The 18835-nt window shown below is 43.3% G+C and overlaps 1 protein-coding gene across 1 annotated transcript in view; it reads right to left on the bottom strand.

Moving 5' to 3' along the window:
• Nucleotides 1-18835, bottom strand: part of LOC109912771 (tetratricopeptide repeat protein 21B-like) — a 116033-nt gene that overhangs the window by 18162 nt on the left and 79036 nt on the right. Inside the window, exons 20-24 of the mRNA XM_048618359.1 lie at nucleotides 18359-18465; nucleotides 12702-12890; nucleotides 9241-9351; nucleotides 8356-8437; nucleotides 5361-5511 (exon numbers count right to left, since the gene is read on the bottom strand). Coding sequence (XP_048474316.1) covers nucleotides 5361-5511; nucleotides 8356-8437; nucleotides 9241-9351; nucleotides 12702-12890; nucleotides 18359-18465 — 640 coding nt within the window. The remainder of the gene's footprint in view (nucleotides 1-5360; nucleotides 5512-8355; nucleotides 8438-9240; nucleotides 9352-12701; nucleotides 12891-18358; nucleotides 18466-18835) is intronic.

Below are 18835 nucleotides of genomic sequence, written 5' to 3'. Positions count from 1 at the left end.
AATTGGGTCCTGGGTGTGAACCTTGCCATGGCAGATGGTGGAATATGAATCCAATAAAAATCCGGAATTAAGAGTCTAATGATGACTATGAATCCATTGTCGATTGTCAGGAAAAACCCATCTGATTCACTAATGCCCTTTAGGGAAGGAAACTGCTGTCCTTACCCGGTCTGGCCTACATGTGACAGTGACACAGTGGTAACGTCCTACCCCTGGACCGGGGGCCTGGGTTCAAGTCCCACCTGCTCAAGAGGTATGTAATAACATCTCTGAACAGGTTGATTAGAAAAATAGGTTTTTTTTTTAAAAAAGTGCAGACCCTCAGCAACATGCTTGATTCTTAACTGCCCCCTGGGCAATCAGCAATGGACAATACATGCTGGCCTAGCCAATGATGCCACATTGCGCGAATTAATTTTTTAAAAAATCTATCCCTATATCCCCCTGCTAGTGCTATACCCATAGCCAACCCATGATCAGGATGAATATAAGAATAAGCAGCAGGAGTTGGGAATTCAGCCCTTTGAGCCTGTTCTGCCATTTGATAGATCACATCTGATCTTATCTCAGCCTCAACTTCACTTTCCTGCCACTCTCCATAATCCATTAAACTATTACAAATTAAAAATCTATTTTCTCCTCAAATTCACCATCTTCAGTTGCTTCATAAATAACCTTCCCTCTATCATAAGGTCAGAAGTGGGGATGTTTGCCGATGATTGCACAGTGTTCCCGGGAGTATGATGTTATTGTTATTACTGAGACTTGGTTGAGGGAAGGGCAAGATTGGCAACTAAATATCCCAGGATATAGATGCTTCAGGCAGGATAGAGAGGGAGGTAAAAGGGGTGGAGGAGTTGCATTACTGGTCAAAGAGGATATCACAGCTGTGCTGAAGGAGGGCACTATGGAGGACTCGAGCAGTGAGGCAATATGGGCAGAGCTCAGAAATAGGAAGGGTGCTGTAACAATGTTGGGACTGTACTACAGGCCTCCCAACAGCAAGCGTGAGATAGAGGTACAAATATGTAGACAGATTATGGAAAGATGTAGGAGCAACAGGGTGATGGTGATGGGAGATTTTAATTTTCCCAACATTGACTGGGATTCACTTAGTGTTAGGGGTTTAGATGGAGCAGAATTTGTAAGGAGCATCCAGGAGGGTTTTCTAGAGCAGTATGTAAATAGTCCAACTTGGGAAGGGACCTAGTTTTGGGGAATGAGCCCAGCCAGGTGGTTGAAGTTTCAGTACTTTGGGAATAGTGATCACAATTCCGTAAGTTTTAGAATACTGTTGGACAAAGACGAGAGTGGTCCTAAAGGAAGAGTGCTGAATTGGGGGAAGGCCAACTATACCAAAATTCGGCAGGAGCTGGGTAATGTGGATTGGAAGCAGCTGTTTGAGGGTAAATCCACATTTGATATGTGGGAGGCTTTTAAAGAGAGGTTGATTAGAGTGCAGGACAGACATGCCCTTGTGAAAATGAGGGATAGAAAGGGCAAGATTAGGGAACCATGGATGACAGGTGAAATTGTGAGACTAGCAAAGAGGAAAAAGGAAGCATACATAAGGTCGAGGCGACTGAAAACAGACGAAGCTTTGGAAGAATATCGGGAAAGTAGGACCAATCTGAAATGAGGAATTAAGAGGGCTAAAAGGGGTCATGAAATATCTTTAGCAAACGGGGTTAAGGAAAATCCCAAAGCCTTTTATTCATACATAAGGAGCAAGAGGGTAACTAGAGAAAGGGTTGGCCCACTCAAGGACAAAGGAGGCAAGTTATGTGAGGAGTCAGAGAAAATGAGTGAGATCCTTAATGAGTCCTTTGTGTCGGTATTCACTGAGGAGAGGGACATGACGGATATTGAGGTTAGAGATAGATATTTGATTACTCTAGGTCAAGTTGGCATAAAGAGGGGGGAAGTGTTGGGTATTCTAAAAGGCATTAGGGTGGACAAATCCCCAGGTCCAGATGGGATCTATCCCAGGTTACTGAGGGAAGCGAAAGAGGAAATAGCTGGGGCCTTAACAGATATCTTTGCAGCATCCTTGAGCACGGGCAAGGTCCCGGAGGACTGGAGAATTGCTAATGTTGTCTCCTTGTTTAAGAAGGGTAGCAAGGATAATCCAGGTAATTATAGACCGGTGAGCCTGATGTCAGTGGTGGGGAAGCTGCTGGAGAAGATACTGAGGGATAGGATCTATTTACATTTGGAAGAAGATGGGCTTATTAGTGATAGGCAGCATGGTTTTGTGCAGGGAAGGTCATTTCTTACCAACTTGATAGAATTCTTTGAGGAAGTGACAAAATTGATAGGTGAGGGAAGGGCTGTGGATGTCATATACATGGACTTCAGTAAGGCATTTGATAAGGTTCCCCATGGTAGGCTGATGGAGAAAGTGAAGTCACATGGGGTCCAGGGTGTACTAGCTAGATGGATAGAGAACTGGCTGGGCAACAGGAGACACAGAGTTGTAGAGGAAGGGAGTTTCTCAAAATGGAGAACTGTGACCAGTGGTGTTCCACAGGGATCTGTGTTGGGACCACTGTTGTTTGTGATATACACAAATGATCTGGAGGAAGGTATAGATGGTCTGATTAGCAAGTTTGCAGATGACACTAGTGAAGGGGACTGTCGGAGAATGCAGCAGAATATAGATAGATTGGAGAGTTGGGCGGAGAAATGGCAGATGGAGTTCAATCCAGACAAATGCGAGGTGATGCATTTTGGAAGATCCAATTCAAAAGCGAACTATACGGTAAATGGAAAAGCCCTGGGGAAAATTGATGCACAGAGAGATCTGGGTGTTCAGGTGGCAATGCAGGTCGATAGAGTGGTTGAGAAGGCATATGCCATGCTTTCATTCATCGGACGGGGTATTGAGTACAAGAGTTGGCAGGTCATGTTGCAGTTGTATAGGACTTTGGTTCGACCACATTTGGAATACTGCTTACAGTCCTGGTCGCCACATTACCAAAAGGATGTGGATGCTTTGGAGAGGGTGCAGAGGAAGTTCACCAGGATGTTGCCTGGTATGGAGGGCGCTAGCTATGAAGAGAGGTTGAGTAGATTAGGATTATTTACATTAGAAAGACAGAGGTTGAGGGGGGACCTGATTGAGGTCTACAAAATCATGAGAGGTATAGACAGGGTGGATAGCAAGAAGCTTTTTCCCAGAGTGGGGTCTCAATTACTAGGGGTCACGATTTCAAGGTGAGAGGGGAGAAGTTTAAGGGAGATATGCGTGGAAAGTTCTTTACACAGAGGGTGGTGGGTGCCTGGAACGCGTTGCCAGCAGAGGTGGTAGAGGCAGGCACGATAGCGACATTTAAGATGTATCTAGACAGATACATGAATGGGCAGGGAGCAGAGGGATACAGATCCTTGGAAAATAGGCGACAGGTTTAGATAGAGGATCTGGATCGGCGCAGGCTTGGAGGGCCGAAGGGCCTGTTCCTGTGCTGTAATTTTCTTTGTTCTTTGTTCAGCACCATTCGCGACTCGTCAGATACTGAAACAGTCCATGTTCAAATGCAACAAGATCTGGACAATATTCAGGCTTAGGCTGACAAGTGGCAAGTAACATTTGGCACACAAATGCCAGGCTGTGACCATCATCAATAAGAGACAATCTAACCACTGCCCCGTGAAATTCTATGGTGTTACCATCACTGAATTCCTGCACTATCAACATCCTTGGGGGGCTATTATTGACCAGAAACTCAACTGGACTCACCACATAAACACAATGGCTACAACAGCAGGTCAGAGTTTAGGAATACTGCGGCAAGTACTCACTTCCTGACTCCCCAAAGCCTGTGCATTATCCAGAAGGCACAGGGTCAGGACTGTGATGGAATACACCCCACTTGCCCAGATGGGTGCAACTCCAACAACATTCAACAAGCTTGACATCATCCAGAAGAAGGCAGCCGGCTTGATTAGCACACATCCAAAAGATCCAGTCCCTTCACCACCGATGCTCAGTAGCATCAGTGTGTATTATCTACAAGATGCACTGCTGAACATAGAAACATGGAAGATAAGAGCAGGAAAAGGCCATTCAGACCTTTGAACCTGCTCTGTCATTCATCATGATCATGGCTGATCATCCAACTCAATAGCCTAATTCTGCTTTCTCTCCATAACCTTTGATCCCATTTGCCCCAAGTGCTATATGCAGCTGCCTCTTGAATACATTCAATGTTTTGGCATCAATTGCTTCCTGTGGTAATGAATTCCACATACTCACCACTCTTTCGGTGAAGAAATGTCTCCTCATCTCCATCCTAAATGGTCTACCCCAAATCCTCAGACAGTTACCCCTGGTTCTGGACACACCCACCATCAGGAACATCCTTCCTGCATCTACCCTGTCTAGTCCTATTGGAATTTTGTAAGTCTTTGCAAGATCCCCCTCGTTCGTCTCTACTGCAATGAAAACAATCCTAAGTTAGTCGGTTTGTCCTTGTATGTCAGTCCCGCCATCCCCGGAATCAGCCTGGTAAACCTTCGCTGCACTGCAAGAGCCAAAGATGGTCAGACAGCACCTTCCAAACTCACAACCACTTCCAACCAGAACAAAGGCAGCAGGTACATGGGAACACCACCACCTGCAAGTTCCCCTCCGAGCCACTCACCATCCTGACCTAGAAATATATCACCATTCCTTCACTGTCGCTGGGTCAAAACCTAGAATCCCCTCTCTAAGGGCATTGTGGGTCAACATACAGCAGATGGACTGCAATGGTTCAAGAAGACAGCTCACCACCATCTTCGCAAGGGCAACTAGGGATGGACAAGAAATGTTGGCCAGCCAGCAACGCCCACAGATGAATTTAAAATAGTCTCCGGTGTCTACTGCTCTTTTGAGCTGTGAACGCCACAGATTCACGACCCTTTGAGAGAAGTAGCTTCTTCTTGTTTCTGTTTTAAATCTGTTACCCAATATCCTAAAACCATGAGGTCTTGTTTTCGTTCCTCTATGACAGGTGTGATTGGGTCAGGGACTGGCCACATTTTCAAATTCCCAGATGTAAACATTAACCAGCCTTTCTCATGGAAAATGTGTGCTCCAAGAATTATACATGTAGTCACATTTATCGCAAGATTCTGATGCTAGGAGGCATTAGTATTTTGGAGTCTCCAGTATTAAAATCCCTGGGACTAAGAACTACCTTTAAAAACATGTAAGCCCTAATGAACAAGACACACCCTTCACAAGGTTAGGCCTTGTGGGCCAAACTTCTGGGGCTTGGGGGCTTCCCTAGCCGCATGGGCTGCAGTTTCTATGCCTTACTCTGGTTGGTTTTGGAGCAAACAGGCATGTCATCACTCGTTATTGTGTCTTCATTTACCAGAGATAGAGGCCTCTGCAGAAGTTGTACCCAGGCTCCAGAATTGTCCTTGTTGATGTCCTTTCGGCTAACTCCAAAAACCCTGGAGCTCTATCAAGTTTGCCTGTTGTTCTGAACAGCTTAATTAACTTGCTTAAGACCAGGAAGTTGTCTACCCAAAGTGAGGAAAAACAAAAACAGAGCATTGATTATTTAGTAGCAATGTTCTAAAGGAAATTCAAAACCGAAAAGCTGAAAAAAAAAGCTGAAAAGAAAAGAATCTCAGGGCTGTGGTGAAAGAATGGGTGGAGCAGGATTGGCCTCCACTGTGACGTATGATTCTGTGATACATGTGAGAACAATTAGCATGAGTTTACTTAATGATATCTGGGGCACAGAACTGGAGAATATTGACTACAGAAGGAATTCATGTGGCCTATCTGTCCACAATAATGATAAGTCCTAACTATTTCTGCCTTAAGTTAAACCTGAAACCTTCTTACAGGGGGATAGTTGGCATAGCTACGATTTCTGTACGCAGGCAGCAATCATTCCATGGTTGAATAATACTTTGACTGAAAATAAATCTTTGAAATGACCATCCAAATCCCTTGTACCTTTATCTTCTAGGTGTGTTGTGTGTGTGAGTGTGTGTGTGTGAGAGAGAGTGACTGTATGTTTGTGTGTGTGTTTGTATGTGTTGAGGGGGTGGAGGGGTAGAGAACAGGACACCTCCTGTGTCTGAAGTACTCCACAGGAATGCTGCTAGCCCACATTCATCTGTCATCAGCCAGACAGCTTGCCCAAATTGGTCCTCATCACTGTCTCTGGATGTTCCGTCAGCATACAAAGAACTTTTCAGATGAGGCTCATACTTCTAGATTCCGACAATGCAGTTCTCTACCTGAAAACAGGCCAAAACAAATATCAGTCCCTAATTTTTAGGAGCAGGGACTTGAGGTATTGGGACTATTTTCAATGAAGCAGTGAAAGTTTTATGGGATTTATTATTTTAAAATATTAAAGAACATGGACAATAACTAAACAAGAATTGAATATATTTTTCTTTTGAGCAGGTATTGATGAGAGTATCAATCAAATTCAGATTGTCACTGAAAGTGTGGGTAAAATTATAGGTCATGAATAAAAGGGTCAACAGCAATATGGACACAAATTGGGATGAGAGATAGGAACCAGAGTAATGGTCAACAGATATTTTTCAAGTTGGAAGAAGGTTTGGGACACACCTTACAGCATATGTGAAGAAAAAATCAAATGTTTCTGGTCTGGTGACCCTTCCTCAGAACCTCAGGTCACTGGACCCGAAAAGTTTGATTTTTTCTTCACAGTTGCTGCCAGAACTGCTGAGTTTTTCCAGCAACTTCTGTCTTTGTTTCTGATTTACAGCATCCGCAGCTCTTTCAGTTTTTATTGGGACACATCTTTCCTGATATATATTAATGGTCTGGATCTTGGCAGGAGACAATTTCCAAGTTTCCAGATGACACAAAACTTGCAGGAATTATAAACTGTGAGGAGGAAAATGTAGAACTCCAGAAGGGCATTGGTGGAGTGGGCAGACAGGTGGCAGATGAGTTTCAAATGCAGTGAAGTGTAAGGTGATATGGTTTGGGAGGAAGCAAATTGGAAGAAATGTGAACTGGGGGTATAATTTAAGGGGTTGCAGGTGCAAAGGACCTTTGTGTATATCTGGATAGATCATTGAAAATGGCAGGGCAGGTAGAGAGAGCAGTAAGTAAAGCACGCAGTATCATCAGCTTTATTAGTACGGACATAAATTATTTGAGCAAGGAGGTGATGTTGAACTTGTGCAAAACACGTTTTAGACTTCAGTTGGATTATTGTGCACAGTTCTAGGCACCCCATTATATGAGGATGTAAACACTTTGGAGAGAGTGCAGAAGTGCATGAATATTTCATGTTAGTATTCACTGCGGAGAAGGACATGAAAGCTAGGGTGCTTAGGGAAGTAAATAGTGATGTCTTGGAAAGAGTTTATAATGCAGAAGAGGATGTGCTGGATGTCTTAAAACACATAAAGATGGATAAATCCCTGGCACCTGATCAGGTGTTTCCCAGACCTTTGTGGGAGGTTGGCTAATGTGGTGCCATTATTTAAGAAAGGCTGTAAGGAAAAGTCAGGGACCTATAAACTGGTGAGCCTTATGTCAGTGGTGGTTACGTTGTTGGAGGGGATTCTGAGGCTAGGATTTAGATGCATTTGAAAAGGCAAGGACTAATTCGGGATAGTCAGCATGGTTTTTGTGCAGCAGAAATTGTGTCTCATTAACTTGATTGAGTTTATTAAAGAGGTGACAAAGAAGATTGATGAAGACAGAGTGGTAGACATTGTCTATATGGACTTGAGTAAAGCATTTGACAAGGTTTTGCATGGTAAACTAGTTAGTAAGGTTCAACCACTTGGGATCCAGGTAGATCTAGCCATGTGGATACAAAATTGAAATGAAGGTAGGTGACAGCGGGTAGTGGTAGATGGTTGCTTTACAGGCTGGAGACCTGTGACCAGCAATGGGCCACAAGGATTGGTTCTTGGTGCACTGTTTCTTGCCATTTATATCAATGATTTAGATGTGAATATAGGAGGTATAGTTAGTAAATTTGCAGATGATACCAAAATAGATGGTGTAGTGGACCGGAAAAAAGATTATCTCAGAATACAATGGGATCTTGATCAGATGGGCCGAGGAGTGGCAGGTAGAGTTTAATTTAGGTAAGTGTAAGGTGTGCGCTCAAAATAAATTTATTGCGTTTGCTCAAACCGGTTGTGTCAAGGTTATAATCTGCACTATGGGATGCATAACGACATTATCGTCACATGTGGGAATTGTATTTTACAAAAGTTTGAGCAAGAGTTTTTCATAGCAAAACCACAAAAAAACTGGTGAAAACTGAATTTATAATTCATTGACAAGACTGCTATCGATGATTAGGCTCCAGTAAAAATATATAATTGGAACATAAAGCTAATAGGTACCTGGTGATCTCTGCAACATTTGTCGGTAATAAAATATAGCATGTTCATACTCCTGCTTTTTAAACATGAGATCTGCCATCATCTATGAACAGGAAAAGAATGACAAAAGTCATATTGAAACCCAACAATATCATTGCCCTTCTCCCCCTGTCCCCAATCTCCCAATCCCTACTGATATCCTCATCAACATTAATACTTCAGTTTCTCCCCAGCTAATACTTTTCTTTCACCAATATCTCACGAATCAAAATCTTCCATTTCATCCCCCAATTTCCTTCCACAAATTTCTGAACCAGAGGTAAATATGATTGTATTGTTTATTCAGTGGATGGGCAAGATATTGATGAGGAGGTATATTTGTGGGAGAGGGGCAGATTGGAAGCAGGCCGTATCAGTAAAGGGTAGATATTGGGGGAAGATGGTGGAAGATTTTTGATGTGGGGAGGCCCCACGTTGAAAAAAAAATAATAGTAGTATGTTATCAGGGAGGAGGGGTGGTGTTTGCAAGGGAGGAGGAGGATGGTAGGGAAGGAAGGTTCCAATGGCTAGAAATCAACTAAATAAGAAATAAGAAAACCATCTTGGCAAATAAAACATCTTGGGTTTCTTCCAGGTGCTCCAGTTTCCTCCCAGAGTCCAAAGATGTGCAGGTTAGGTGGGTTGGCCATGTTAAATTGCCCAGACTGTCCGAGGATGTGTTGACTAAGTGGGTTAGCTATGGGAAATGCCGGGTTACAGGGATAGGGTCGGGGTATGGATCTAGGTGTGATTCTCTTCAGAGGGTCTGTGTGGACTCAATGGGCCAAATGGCCTACTTACATACTGTAGGAATTCTATGATTCTATTCTATAAAGGAGGAGCTGAAGGATCTGTCAATGAACATACCATGTTAACATCATTGTTGTTTTGTACATTCTTCAGTAGCTTGATACACAGATGCTCACACATATCACTGTCTCCTTTGGCCAGGTATAATTGGGCAAGCTCTATCATCAGCTAGGAGAACAAACATGAAAAGGATTGTTATAAAAACTGAGGGAAATCTGTTCCCAAAGGATCACAGGGATTGACACAATTGCATAGGAATCCTACAGCTCAGAAAGAGGTCCTTCGGCCTAGCTGAACCATGCTGACGTTCATGTCCCACAAAAGGAACCTCAAGCCCTATTCTATTTAGCCTATTTGCATTCTGTCCCTTGCTATATCATGCACTTAACCAGCTTCCTCTGAAAAGGTATCAATGCTATTTCAACTGCTTCATTTTTTTTATTCATTCACAGGATGAGGGCATCACTGGCTAGGCCAGCATTTATTGCCCATCCTTAGCAACCCATTGTGCAGTTAAGAGTCAACCACATTGCTGTGGGTCTGGAGTCACATGTAGGCCAGACCAGGTAAGGATGGTAGTTTCCTTCCCTAAAGGGCATTAGTGAACCAGGTGGGTTTTTCCCATCAATTGACAATACATGGCGCTCATTAGACTCTTCTTCCCAGATTTTTATTCAAATTCCACCGTCTGCTGTGGTGGGATTTGAACCTGGGTCCCCATAACATTACCTGTGTCTCTGGATTATTGGTCCAGCGATAATATCACTAGGCAATCGCCTACCCTTATTGTGCTGCATCTGAAAACATTCTAAATTTGTTGGCCTGGATAAATTCTTATTTTTTAAAAAATTTTCTGGGGTCTGGGTGTCATTAGCAAAGCCAGCATTTATTGTTCATCCCTAATTGCCCTTGAGAGTGTAGTAAGTGCATCGGGTACAGGTACTACCAGAGTGCTGCCAGGAAATAAGTTCCAGGAATGTGATCCAGCATCAGTGAAGGAATAGTGATAAATTTCCATGTCAGGATGGTGTGTGAGCCTTGGTAAGTTGCTGCAATGCCTCTTGTAGATGATACCCACTGCTGCCAACGTATGACAGTGGGTGAAGGAAGTTCATATTGAAGGTACAAAAACAGATACAAATACAAAAACATGACAGTGAAGAAGGTTACCTCAGTATACAACGGAATCTTGGTCAGTTGGGCCAATGCGACCAGGAGTGGCAGATGGAGTTTAATTTAGATAAATGTGAGGTGCTGCATTTTGGAAAGGTAAATCAGGGCAAGACATATACACTTAATGGTAAGGTCCTGGGGAGTGTTGCTGAACAAAGAGACCTTGAAGTGCAGGTTCACACTTCCTTGAAAGTAGAGTCACAGGTAGACAGAAAAGTGAAGAAGGCGTTTGGTATGCTTGCCTTTATTGGTCAGTGCATTGAATATAGGAGTTGGGAGGTCACGTTGCGGCTGTACAGGACATTTCTTAGGCCACTTTTGGATTACCGTATTAAATTCTTGTCTCCCAGAGGGAAACATTCTGCATTGTTGTGTATCTTGAAGACCATCATGGAGGATACTTACCTGAAGATCAGAGGCTGAATGTGCTTGACCACTGAAGTGTTCCCTGACTGGGAGAGAACACCTAGCCTGGCGATAATTGCACAGTGTCTATTCATCCATTGTCATTGCGTCTGCATGGTCTTGCCGATACTCCATGCCGTGGGACATCCTTACCTGCAGCTTATGAGGTAGACAACGTTGGCCGAGTCACATGAGTACCTACCGTGTACACGGTGGGTCGTGTTCCCACGTGTGATGGTAGTGTCCATGTCAATGATCTGACATGTCTTGCAGAGGTTGCCATGGCAGGGTTACATGGTGTTGTGGTAGCTGGGTAGTTTGATGCGAATGATGGTCTGTTTGAGATTAGGTGGTTTAAAAGCAAAAAGTGGAGGCGTAGGTATTGCCCTGGCGAGACGTTTGTTGTCATCAATGACATGACCAATTGAATACCCTTTGTCATCCAGTACTTCCCCGGAGCAGAGAAACTACGCCATGTTCTTTGCAATCTTCAACGTGTCATCGATAACAAAGATCTTTGGGTAAGCCTCCTCCAAGACAGCCTTCAAGATACACAGCAACGCAGAATCGCTGAGCAGAAACTGATAGCCAAGTTCCATACTCATGAAGACAGCCTCAACCGTGATCTTGGGTTTGTGTCCTGCTACATAGAACATGAACATAGAACATAGAACATAGAACAGTACAGCACAGTACAGGGCCTTTGGCCCACAATGTTGTGCTGACCTATTATTCTACCCTAAGATCAAATTAACCTGAATACCCTTCATTTTACTATTATCCATGTGCCCATCCAAGAGTCGCTTAAATGTCCCTAATGTATCTGACTCTACTACCACTGCTGGCAGTGCATGCCACGCACCCACCACTCTCTGTGTAAAGAACCTCCCTCTGACATCTCCCCTATACCCTCCTCCAATCACGCCCCCTCATGACAGCCATTTCTGTCCTGGGAAAAAGTCTCTGGCTATGCACTCTATCTATGCCTCTCATCTCATGTAACCCCACCATACTGTTCTGTGTAAAATCTTCCTCACTGTTCTGTTTTGACACCATCACCTTGATAACTTATTATGATCTTTCTACCTTTATTAGTTTGTACAGTTTTGGATTACTTGTTACTTTGGTTAGACTCTCATCATGCGACTCTTATACCTATTGTGTTATTCCAGCCATGGTTGGTTTGTCTCTAACACCATCTCATTTTTGATTTTTTGTAATTACCTCTTTACCTTAATTAATCAGATTATAGGTCATCCCTTCACTTGTTATTCAGCTGTTGACACTTTACTGACACTGTTTGACACTTTTGATCATCTGCAAAGACTTGTTCTTTAGCCTGTCGACACTCCGCACACACCATTTGTATTATCTTTTGACACTCTTAATTACCTGGAATTAGCTTACAATGATCTCTCTGCCTATAAATTCTGGACCTGTGCACTTCCCTGCTGACAAAGGAGCAGCACTCCAAAAGCTTGTGATCTCAAATAAACATGTTGGACTATAACCTGGTGTCGTGTGACTTCTGATTTTAGTCACAGGATGTGAGCATCAGTAGACCAGCATTTATTTCTCATCCCTTTTGCCCAGAGGGCAGTTAAGAGTCAACCACATCACTGTGTGTCTGGAGTCACATGTCGGAGTCACCAGACCATGTGACGATGGCAGATTTCCTTCGCTAAAGGACATTGGTGAACCAGATGTTTTTTCCCCCTGACAATTGTAATGGTTTCATGGTCTTCATTAGAGTCTTAATTCCAGATTATTACTGAATTCCAAGTCCAACAACTGCCATTGCAGGATTCAAACCCAGGTCCCCAAAACATTACCTGGGTCTCTGGATTAATAGTCTGGTGATAATGCCACCAGGCTGTCGACTCTCCCAATTGAGACACGTCTGTACTTGTAAGTATGTAAAGAATACTCTTTTTATTCACCTTTGAGTCATTTTCGACAAAGCCCAGCCCGTCTTTATAGAAACAGATTGCCTTGTCATAGTCTTGCTGATCCACATATATGTGTGCTATCTCGGTACAGATGGAGGCAGCCAGCTGGTTTTCAACTGGAATGATATCTGACTGCTCCATCATCAGGCGTTTCAGTAACCGTCCTTGTAAATCATAAGCCTTAAAAACATTTTAAATGAGAGATTAACAATGTAACACAAAACAAATACCTGCCACATAGCTGTGACCCTCAATGGAGCTATCAGGCTACATAGCAGAGTAGGCCAACAGGAGATATGATAGAATCAGGTTCAATTCCAGATAGATATGATAGTATGGAAGCAGGCCATTCACCCCATCGAGTCCACACTGACCCTCTAAAGAGCATTCCATCTCACATTTCACAAGGCTAATACCCCTAGCCTGCATACTGTGGGAATTTAGCATGGTCAATCCACCTAATCTGCACATCTTTGGACGGTGGGAGGAAACCCACACAGACATGGGGAGAATGTGCAAACTCCACACAGGTAGTCAACCAAGGCTGGAATCAAACCTGAGTTCCTGGTGCTGTGAGGCAGCAGTGCTAACCACTGAGCCACCATGCCACACTTCAGAAGTCTTCAGAATTCTGAAGGATCTGTCACCGGTGGCTCCTAAAGTGGAGTACAATTATCCAAATGAGTACGGATGACCTGAAGGGATACTTTTCTCTTAATTGTGTAATGGTGATTTTCAGACCACAACTTTCTCTTTTCCCGTGATCCAGAAGTTTCTCAAATGCAAGAGTGTCTGGTGATCAAGCTATGGTGCCGTTGTTGCTGCTAATTGGAATGAATCTCACTGATGTGCCTATTAGCAGCAAGTGTAGGAGAGAAACAACCTGTATTTGAAGAGGTGGCATGCTGGCAGGGTGGTTAACACTGCTGCCTCACAGCACCAGGGACCCAGGTTCAATTCCAGCCTCGGGTGACTATCTGTATGGAGTTTGCACGTTCTCCCTGTGTCTCTGTGGGTTTCCTCTGGATGCTCTAGTTTCCTCCCACAGTCCAAAGATGTACAGGTGAGTTGGATTGGCTATGCTAAATTGCCCTTAGTGTTAATGGTGGGAAATGCAGGGATGGGATAGGATAGGGAGTGGGATGCTCTTCAGAGGGTTGGTGTGGATTTGATGGGCCAAATGTCCAGCTTCCACACTGTAGGGATTCTATAGAAGGTGAGTACAGTGCATGAACCTGAGCACCAGCTTGCCAGGTTGCACAACATCAGAAGCTAGAAACATTGCCAGAATGACAGGGGCTTGACAATGGATCCTTAGGCAGCACCTTCCAAACCAACAACCACTTCCACCAAAGTCCTGGAACTCCATCCCTTCCTAACTGCATTGTGGGGGAATACCTAGATGAAACGTACTGAAGCAGGTCACCACCACTTCTCAAGAGCAACTAGGGATGAGCAATAAATACTGGCCCAGCAAGCAATGTGCACATTCTATGAATGTTTTTTTTAAAAAAGATCAGCAGACCACTACTGCAAATGCTGGAGTCAGAGATAACACAGTGTGGAGCTGGAGGAACACAGCAGGCCAGGCAGCATCAGAGGAGCAGGAAAGCTGACGTTTCGAGTTGGGACCCTTCTTCAGAAATGGGGAGGGGGAAGGGAGCTCTGAAATAAATAGAGGAGGGGTATGGCTGGGGAAGGTAGGTGGGATGGTGATAGAGAATGCAGGTAGGCGGGATGGTGATAGAGAATGCAGGTAGGCAGTAGTGGGGATTGGTCAGTGAGGTGGGAGGGACGGATAGATGGGAGAGATGATGGACAGGTTGTGTCAGGTCAAGGAGGCGAGGATGAGGGGGAGGGTTGGTCATGGGATGAGGCTGGGGGGGGCAGATTTTAATACTGATGAAATCCATGTTTAGGCCATTGGGCTATAGGCTCCCGAACCTTACACATTAGACAGGGGTTCACCTTCACATCCGTCAATTTGATCTACTGTATCTGCTGTGGCCTCCTCTACATCGGTGACACAACATGGAGATTCAGAGGCCACTTTGTAGAGCATCTGCGTTCAGTTCATGACAAATGGCAACACCTTCTGGTCGCGAACCACTTTAACTCCCCCTCCCACTCCCTGGACGACATGTCCATCTTGGGCCTCCGCCAGTGTCACAATGACACCACCCGCAAACTAGAGGAGCAGGCCTCATCCCATGACCAACCCATCCCATCCCTCTCATCCCCACCTCCTTGACTTGACACAATCTGTCCATCTTCTCTCCCACCTATCCACCCCCCCACTTCACTGATCAAACCCCACCACTGCCTACCTGCACTCATCTACCACCATCCCACCTACCTTCCCCAGCCCCAGCCCTGCTCTCTCTATTTATTTCTGAGCTCCATTCCCCCTCCCTATTTCTGATGAAGGGTCCTGACCCAAAACGTCAACTTTCCTGCTCCTCTGATGCTGCCTGGCTTGCTGTGATCCTCCAGCTCCACACTGCTATCAGCAGACCACTGAACAGATACAGCAATCACCTTGGTGGGACTATCTCTCAAAGGTGCAAAAGAATAGGTGCAGGAAGGGGTTTAGATCAAGGGAATGCTGTTTTAGTGAGACAGTGATTGAATGAGGAAGGGGGTTTGGGAAGATGGGCTGCTAAGTAAATGATTCTTTAGAGATGAGGGATATAATAGATATATCCTCCCAATTTCAATTAGTGAGAGGTAGAAACTTATGATTATGTAAATATATTTTTCTATAATGTGTAATCATCAAGATTTATAAAATGTGTAGCTATTAGAGGAGTAGCTAAACATAAACTACCTCTAGGGATGCACAAAATGCTGGTACACCTGAAAAGATGGGTCTCGGCAAAACACATAGAGCTATAGAGTCATAGAAATGTACAGCATGGAAACAGACCCTTCCGTCCAACTGTCCATGCCGACCAGATATCCTAAATAAATCTAGTCCCATTTGGTAGCTTTTGGCCTATATCCCTCTAAACCCTTCCTATTCATGTATCCATCTAGATGCCTTTTAAATGTTGTAATTGTACCAGCCTCCACCACCTCCTCTGGAAGCTTATTCCATACATATACCACCCTCTGTGTGAAAAAGTTGCCCCTTAGGTCCCTTTTAAATCTTTCCACTCTCTCCTTAAACTTATGTCCTCTAGTTTTTTTTTCCTCTTCCCCAGGAAAAGACTTTATCTATTCACCCTATCCATGACCCCTCATGATTTTATAATCTTCTATAACGTCACCCCTCAACCTCCAACTCTTCAGGGAAAATAGCCCCAGTCTATTCAGCCTCTCCCTGTAGCTCAAACCCTCCAACCCTGCCAATGTCCTTGTAAATCTTTTCTGCACCCTTTCAAATTTAATAATAACTTTCCTATAGCAGGGAGGCCAGAATTGAATGCAGTATTCCAAAAATGGCCTAACCAATGACCTGTACAGCCACAACATGACCTCTCAACTCCTACATTCAATGCACTGGCCAACAAAGTCCAATATACCAAATACCTGCTTCATTATCCTATCTACCTGTGAGTACATCATCAAGGAACTATGAACCTGCATCCCAAGATCTCTTTATTCATAACACTTCCCAGGACCCTACCATTAAGTGTATAAGTCCTGCCCTGATTTGCCTTTCCAAAAATGCAGCACCTCACATTTATCTAAGTTAAACTCCATCTGCCACTTCTCGGCCTATCAGCCAATCTGATCAAAGTCCCATTGTACCCTGAGATAACCTTCTTTACTGTTCACTAGACCACCAACTTTGGTGTTGTCAGCAAACCTACTAACCATTTCTCTTATATTCACATTGTGAGGAATTGTTCCCACTGGCAGAAGGGATAAAATTCAGAAGATACTGATTTAAGGAGATTTGCAAAAGAAAGAACAGGGACATGAGAAAGGACTTTTTTAACGCAGCTGGAATAGATGACCAGAGAGAGTAGTGGAGGCTACAATCAGATGTTTCATTAGGAAACCAGATAAACAGTGAAAGTTAGATAGGACCAGGGAGTGGGTCTAGCTGAAATACAACTGTGAGGGTCTGGCATGGACGTGATGAGCTCTGTGCGGTAGCCATCCTACGTTTCTATTAGTCCCTTTCTTTAAAATCTGTGAAAAATGTAAACTTAACACATTTTCAAATAAACGATTTGTAAACACTTTAGAATTGATTTTGAAAAATTTACATCTTTCATGGTGTCTTTTCACAATGGTCGCAAGAATTTTAATTAGCAATTCTCCCATTAAAGACAAAAACAATAAAGTAACTATTGCTTTTGTTAGCACACTGGACTTTTGCATTTGGGATTTGAGGTTGAGTCTAGTCTATAGTGACACGATGAAATTCTCCCTCTTCCTGATGAAGTAAGGATTTACAAGTAAAAAGAGGATGTATTTTTTAAATTCATTTGTGGGATGTGGATGTTGCTGGCTGGGCCAGCATTTATTGCCCACTCCTAGTTGCCTCTGAGAAGGTGGTGGTGAGCTGCCTTCTTGAACTGCTGCGGTCCACCTGCTGTAGATTGACCCACAATGCCCTTAGGGAGGGAATTCCAGGAGTTTGACCCAGCAACAGTGAAGGAATGGTGATATATTTCTAAGTTGGGATGGTGACTGCCTTAGAGGTGCTGGTGTTCCCATGTGTCTGCTGCCCTTGTCCTTCCAGATGGAAGTGGTTGTGGGTTTGGAAGATGCTGTCTGAGGAACTTTGGTGAATTTCTGCAGTGCATCTTGTAGATAGTACTGCTACTACTAATCAAATTCATTGTGATGATAATATAGCTTTAAGAGATGTATTTTGTCCTGGTTTTTTTTTTGTGAAGTGAGGTTGAAACAGAGGTACAGAGCGGTCTGTTCCAAGTCAATAAATAAACAGCTGCTGAGGCTTTGGGGTTATTTTTAAAGCTGGAACAATAGAAACAGCCTGAATGGGTGGGGTCAACCTCCCACAGAATCAGGATTTTAATTTAACTTTCAGTAGCTGTTGGGGTTTGGAAGCTGCTATACATTACTCCCTGCTTCAACAAAACACTTCAGTTCTCTCTCTCTCTCAGAGTTTTCTCTTGATATTCTTTCCTCATGGACTGGAGAATTACATGTGAGACAATCAATTTTATTGAATTTGCCTTTGCTAAGGGTATGTTTATGGAATGTTATTATATTGCAACAGTTGCAATTTAGTCATTAAGTAATCTATTATTCTGTTAAGTTTTCCCATAGATTTAAGTTATTGCAATTCCTTTTTCTTTTGTTTGTATTTTAACTATAGTGTAAGAATAAAGTGTGTTTTGCTTCAAATCTGGTAGTCTGACGAATTGAATTGCATCTGGAACACAACACCTTACATTTGCCTTTAAAAATAAGAAAAAGTTGAGGCCTAGGCCATCTTCTTACAATAGTTTGAGAGGGTTTGATCTGGTCTATAATAATTTCCAGGAAAGCAAGAGTTAACTACATTTCTGAAGAAGAGTAAGTCATATTGGACTGTTTCTCATTGCATGCTGCCAGACCTGCTGCTTTTTTCCAGCACTTTCTGCGTCAATAACAGGTCTCTCCTGAAAGTATATGACACAGCAGGAATGATGTATGCATTTCATTGAGTATTCAGGCCCACTCACCTTGGTTAAAGCAGTCAGTGCTTCCTCAACTTCATTAGTCTTCTTGCAGATCCTGGCCAAAAGCATCAGGTATTTGACATCATTCATCATGGTGGCTAAATCGTTTTCTGAAATAGAGTAATGTCTAACAATGGTACTTGCTAGAGAAGAGGTGACTGATATCCTGTTTGCCTTATCAATAAAAAATATAGCTGTGTTTGTTCATCTATTTTGTCATCTTCCTTCTAAATCCACATAAGAGTCCTGCAAATTATTTTGCCACTCTGCAATACTATTATGTTGGATTCACAATTATTTCTCATTTTCAACCAGGATTTTAGAATTTCTCAATTCCCTTATCTCCTTGTTTCTTGTTCTTATTATCTACGAGCTCTTAAAATCTCTGCTATAAGTTACCTAACTGATAATTTCTGTCTTATCTGGTTCTTCCCATAGTATACTGTAATGGTTAAATTCAGTGACTGGTTTTTAATTTAA

This window comes from Rhincodon typus, chromosome 2, assembly GCF_021869965.1.
Source record: "Rhincodon typus isolate 14 chromosome 2, sRhiTyp1.1, whole genome shotgun sequence".
NCBI classification, from domain to species: domain Eukaryota; kingdom Metazoa; phylum Chordata; class Chondrichthyes; order Orectolobiformes; family Rhincodontidae; genus Rhincodon; species Rhincodon typus.
The sequence above is the reverse complement of the archived record's forward strand: the minus strand, read 5'-3'. Positions and strand labels throughout refer to the sequence as shown.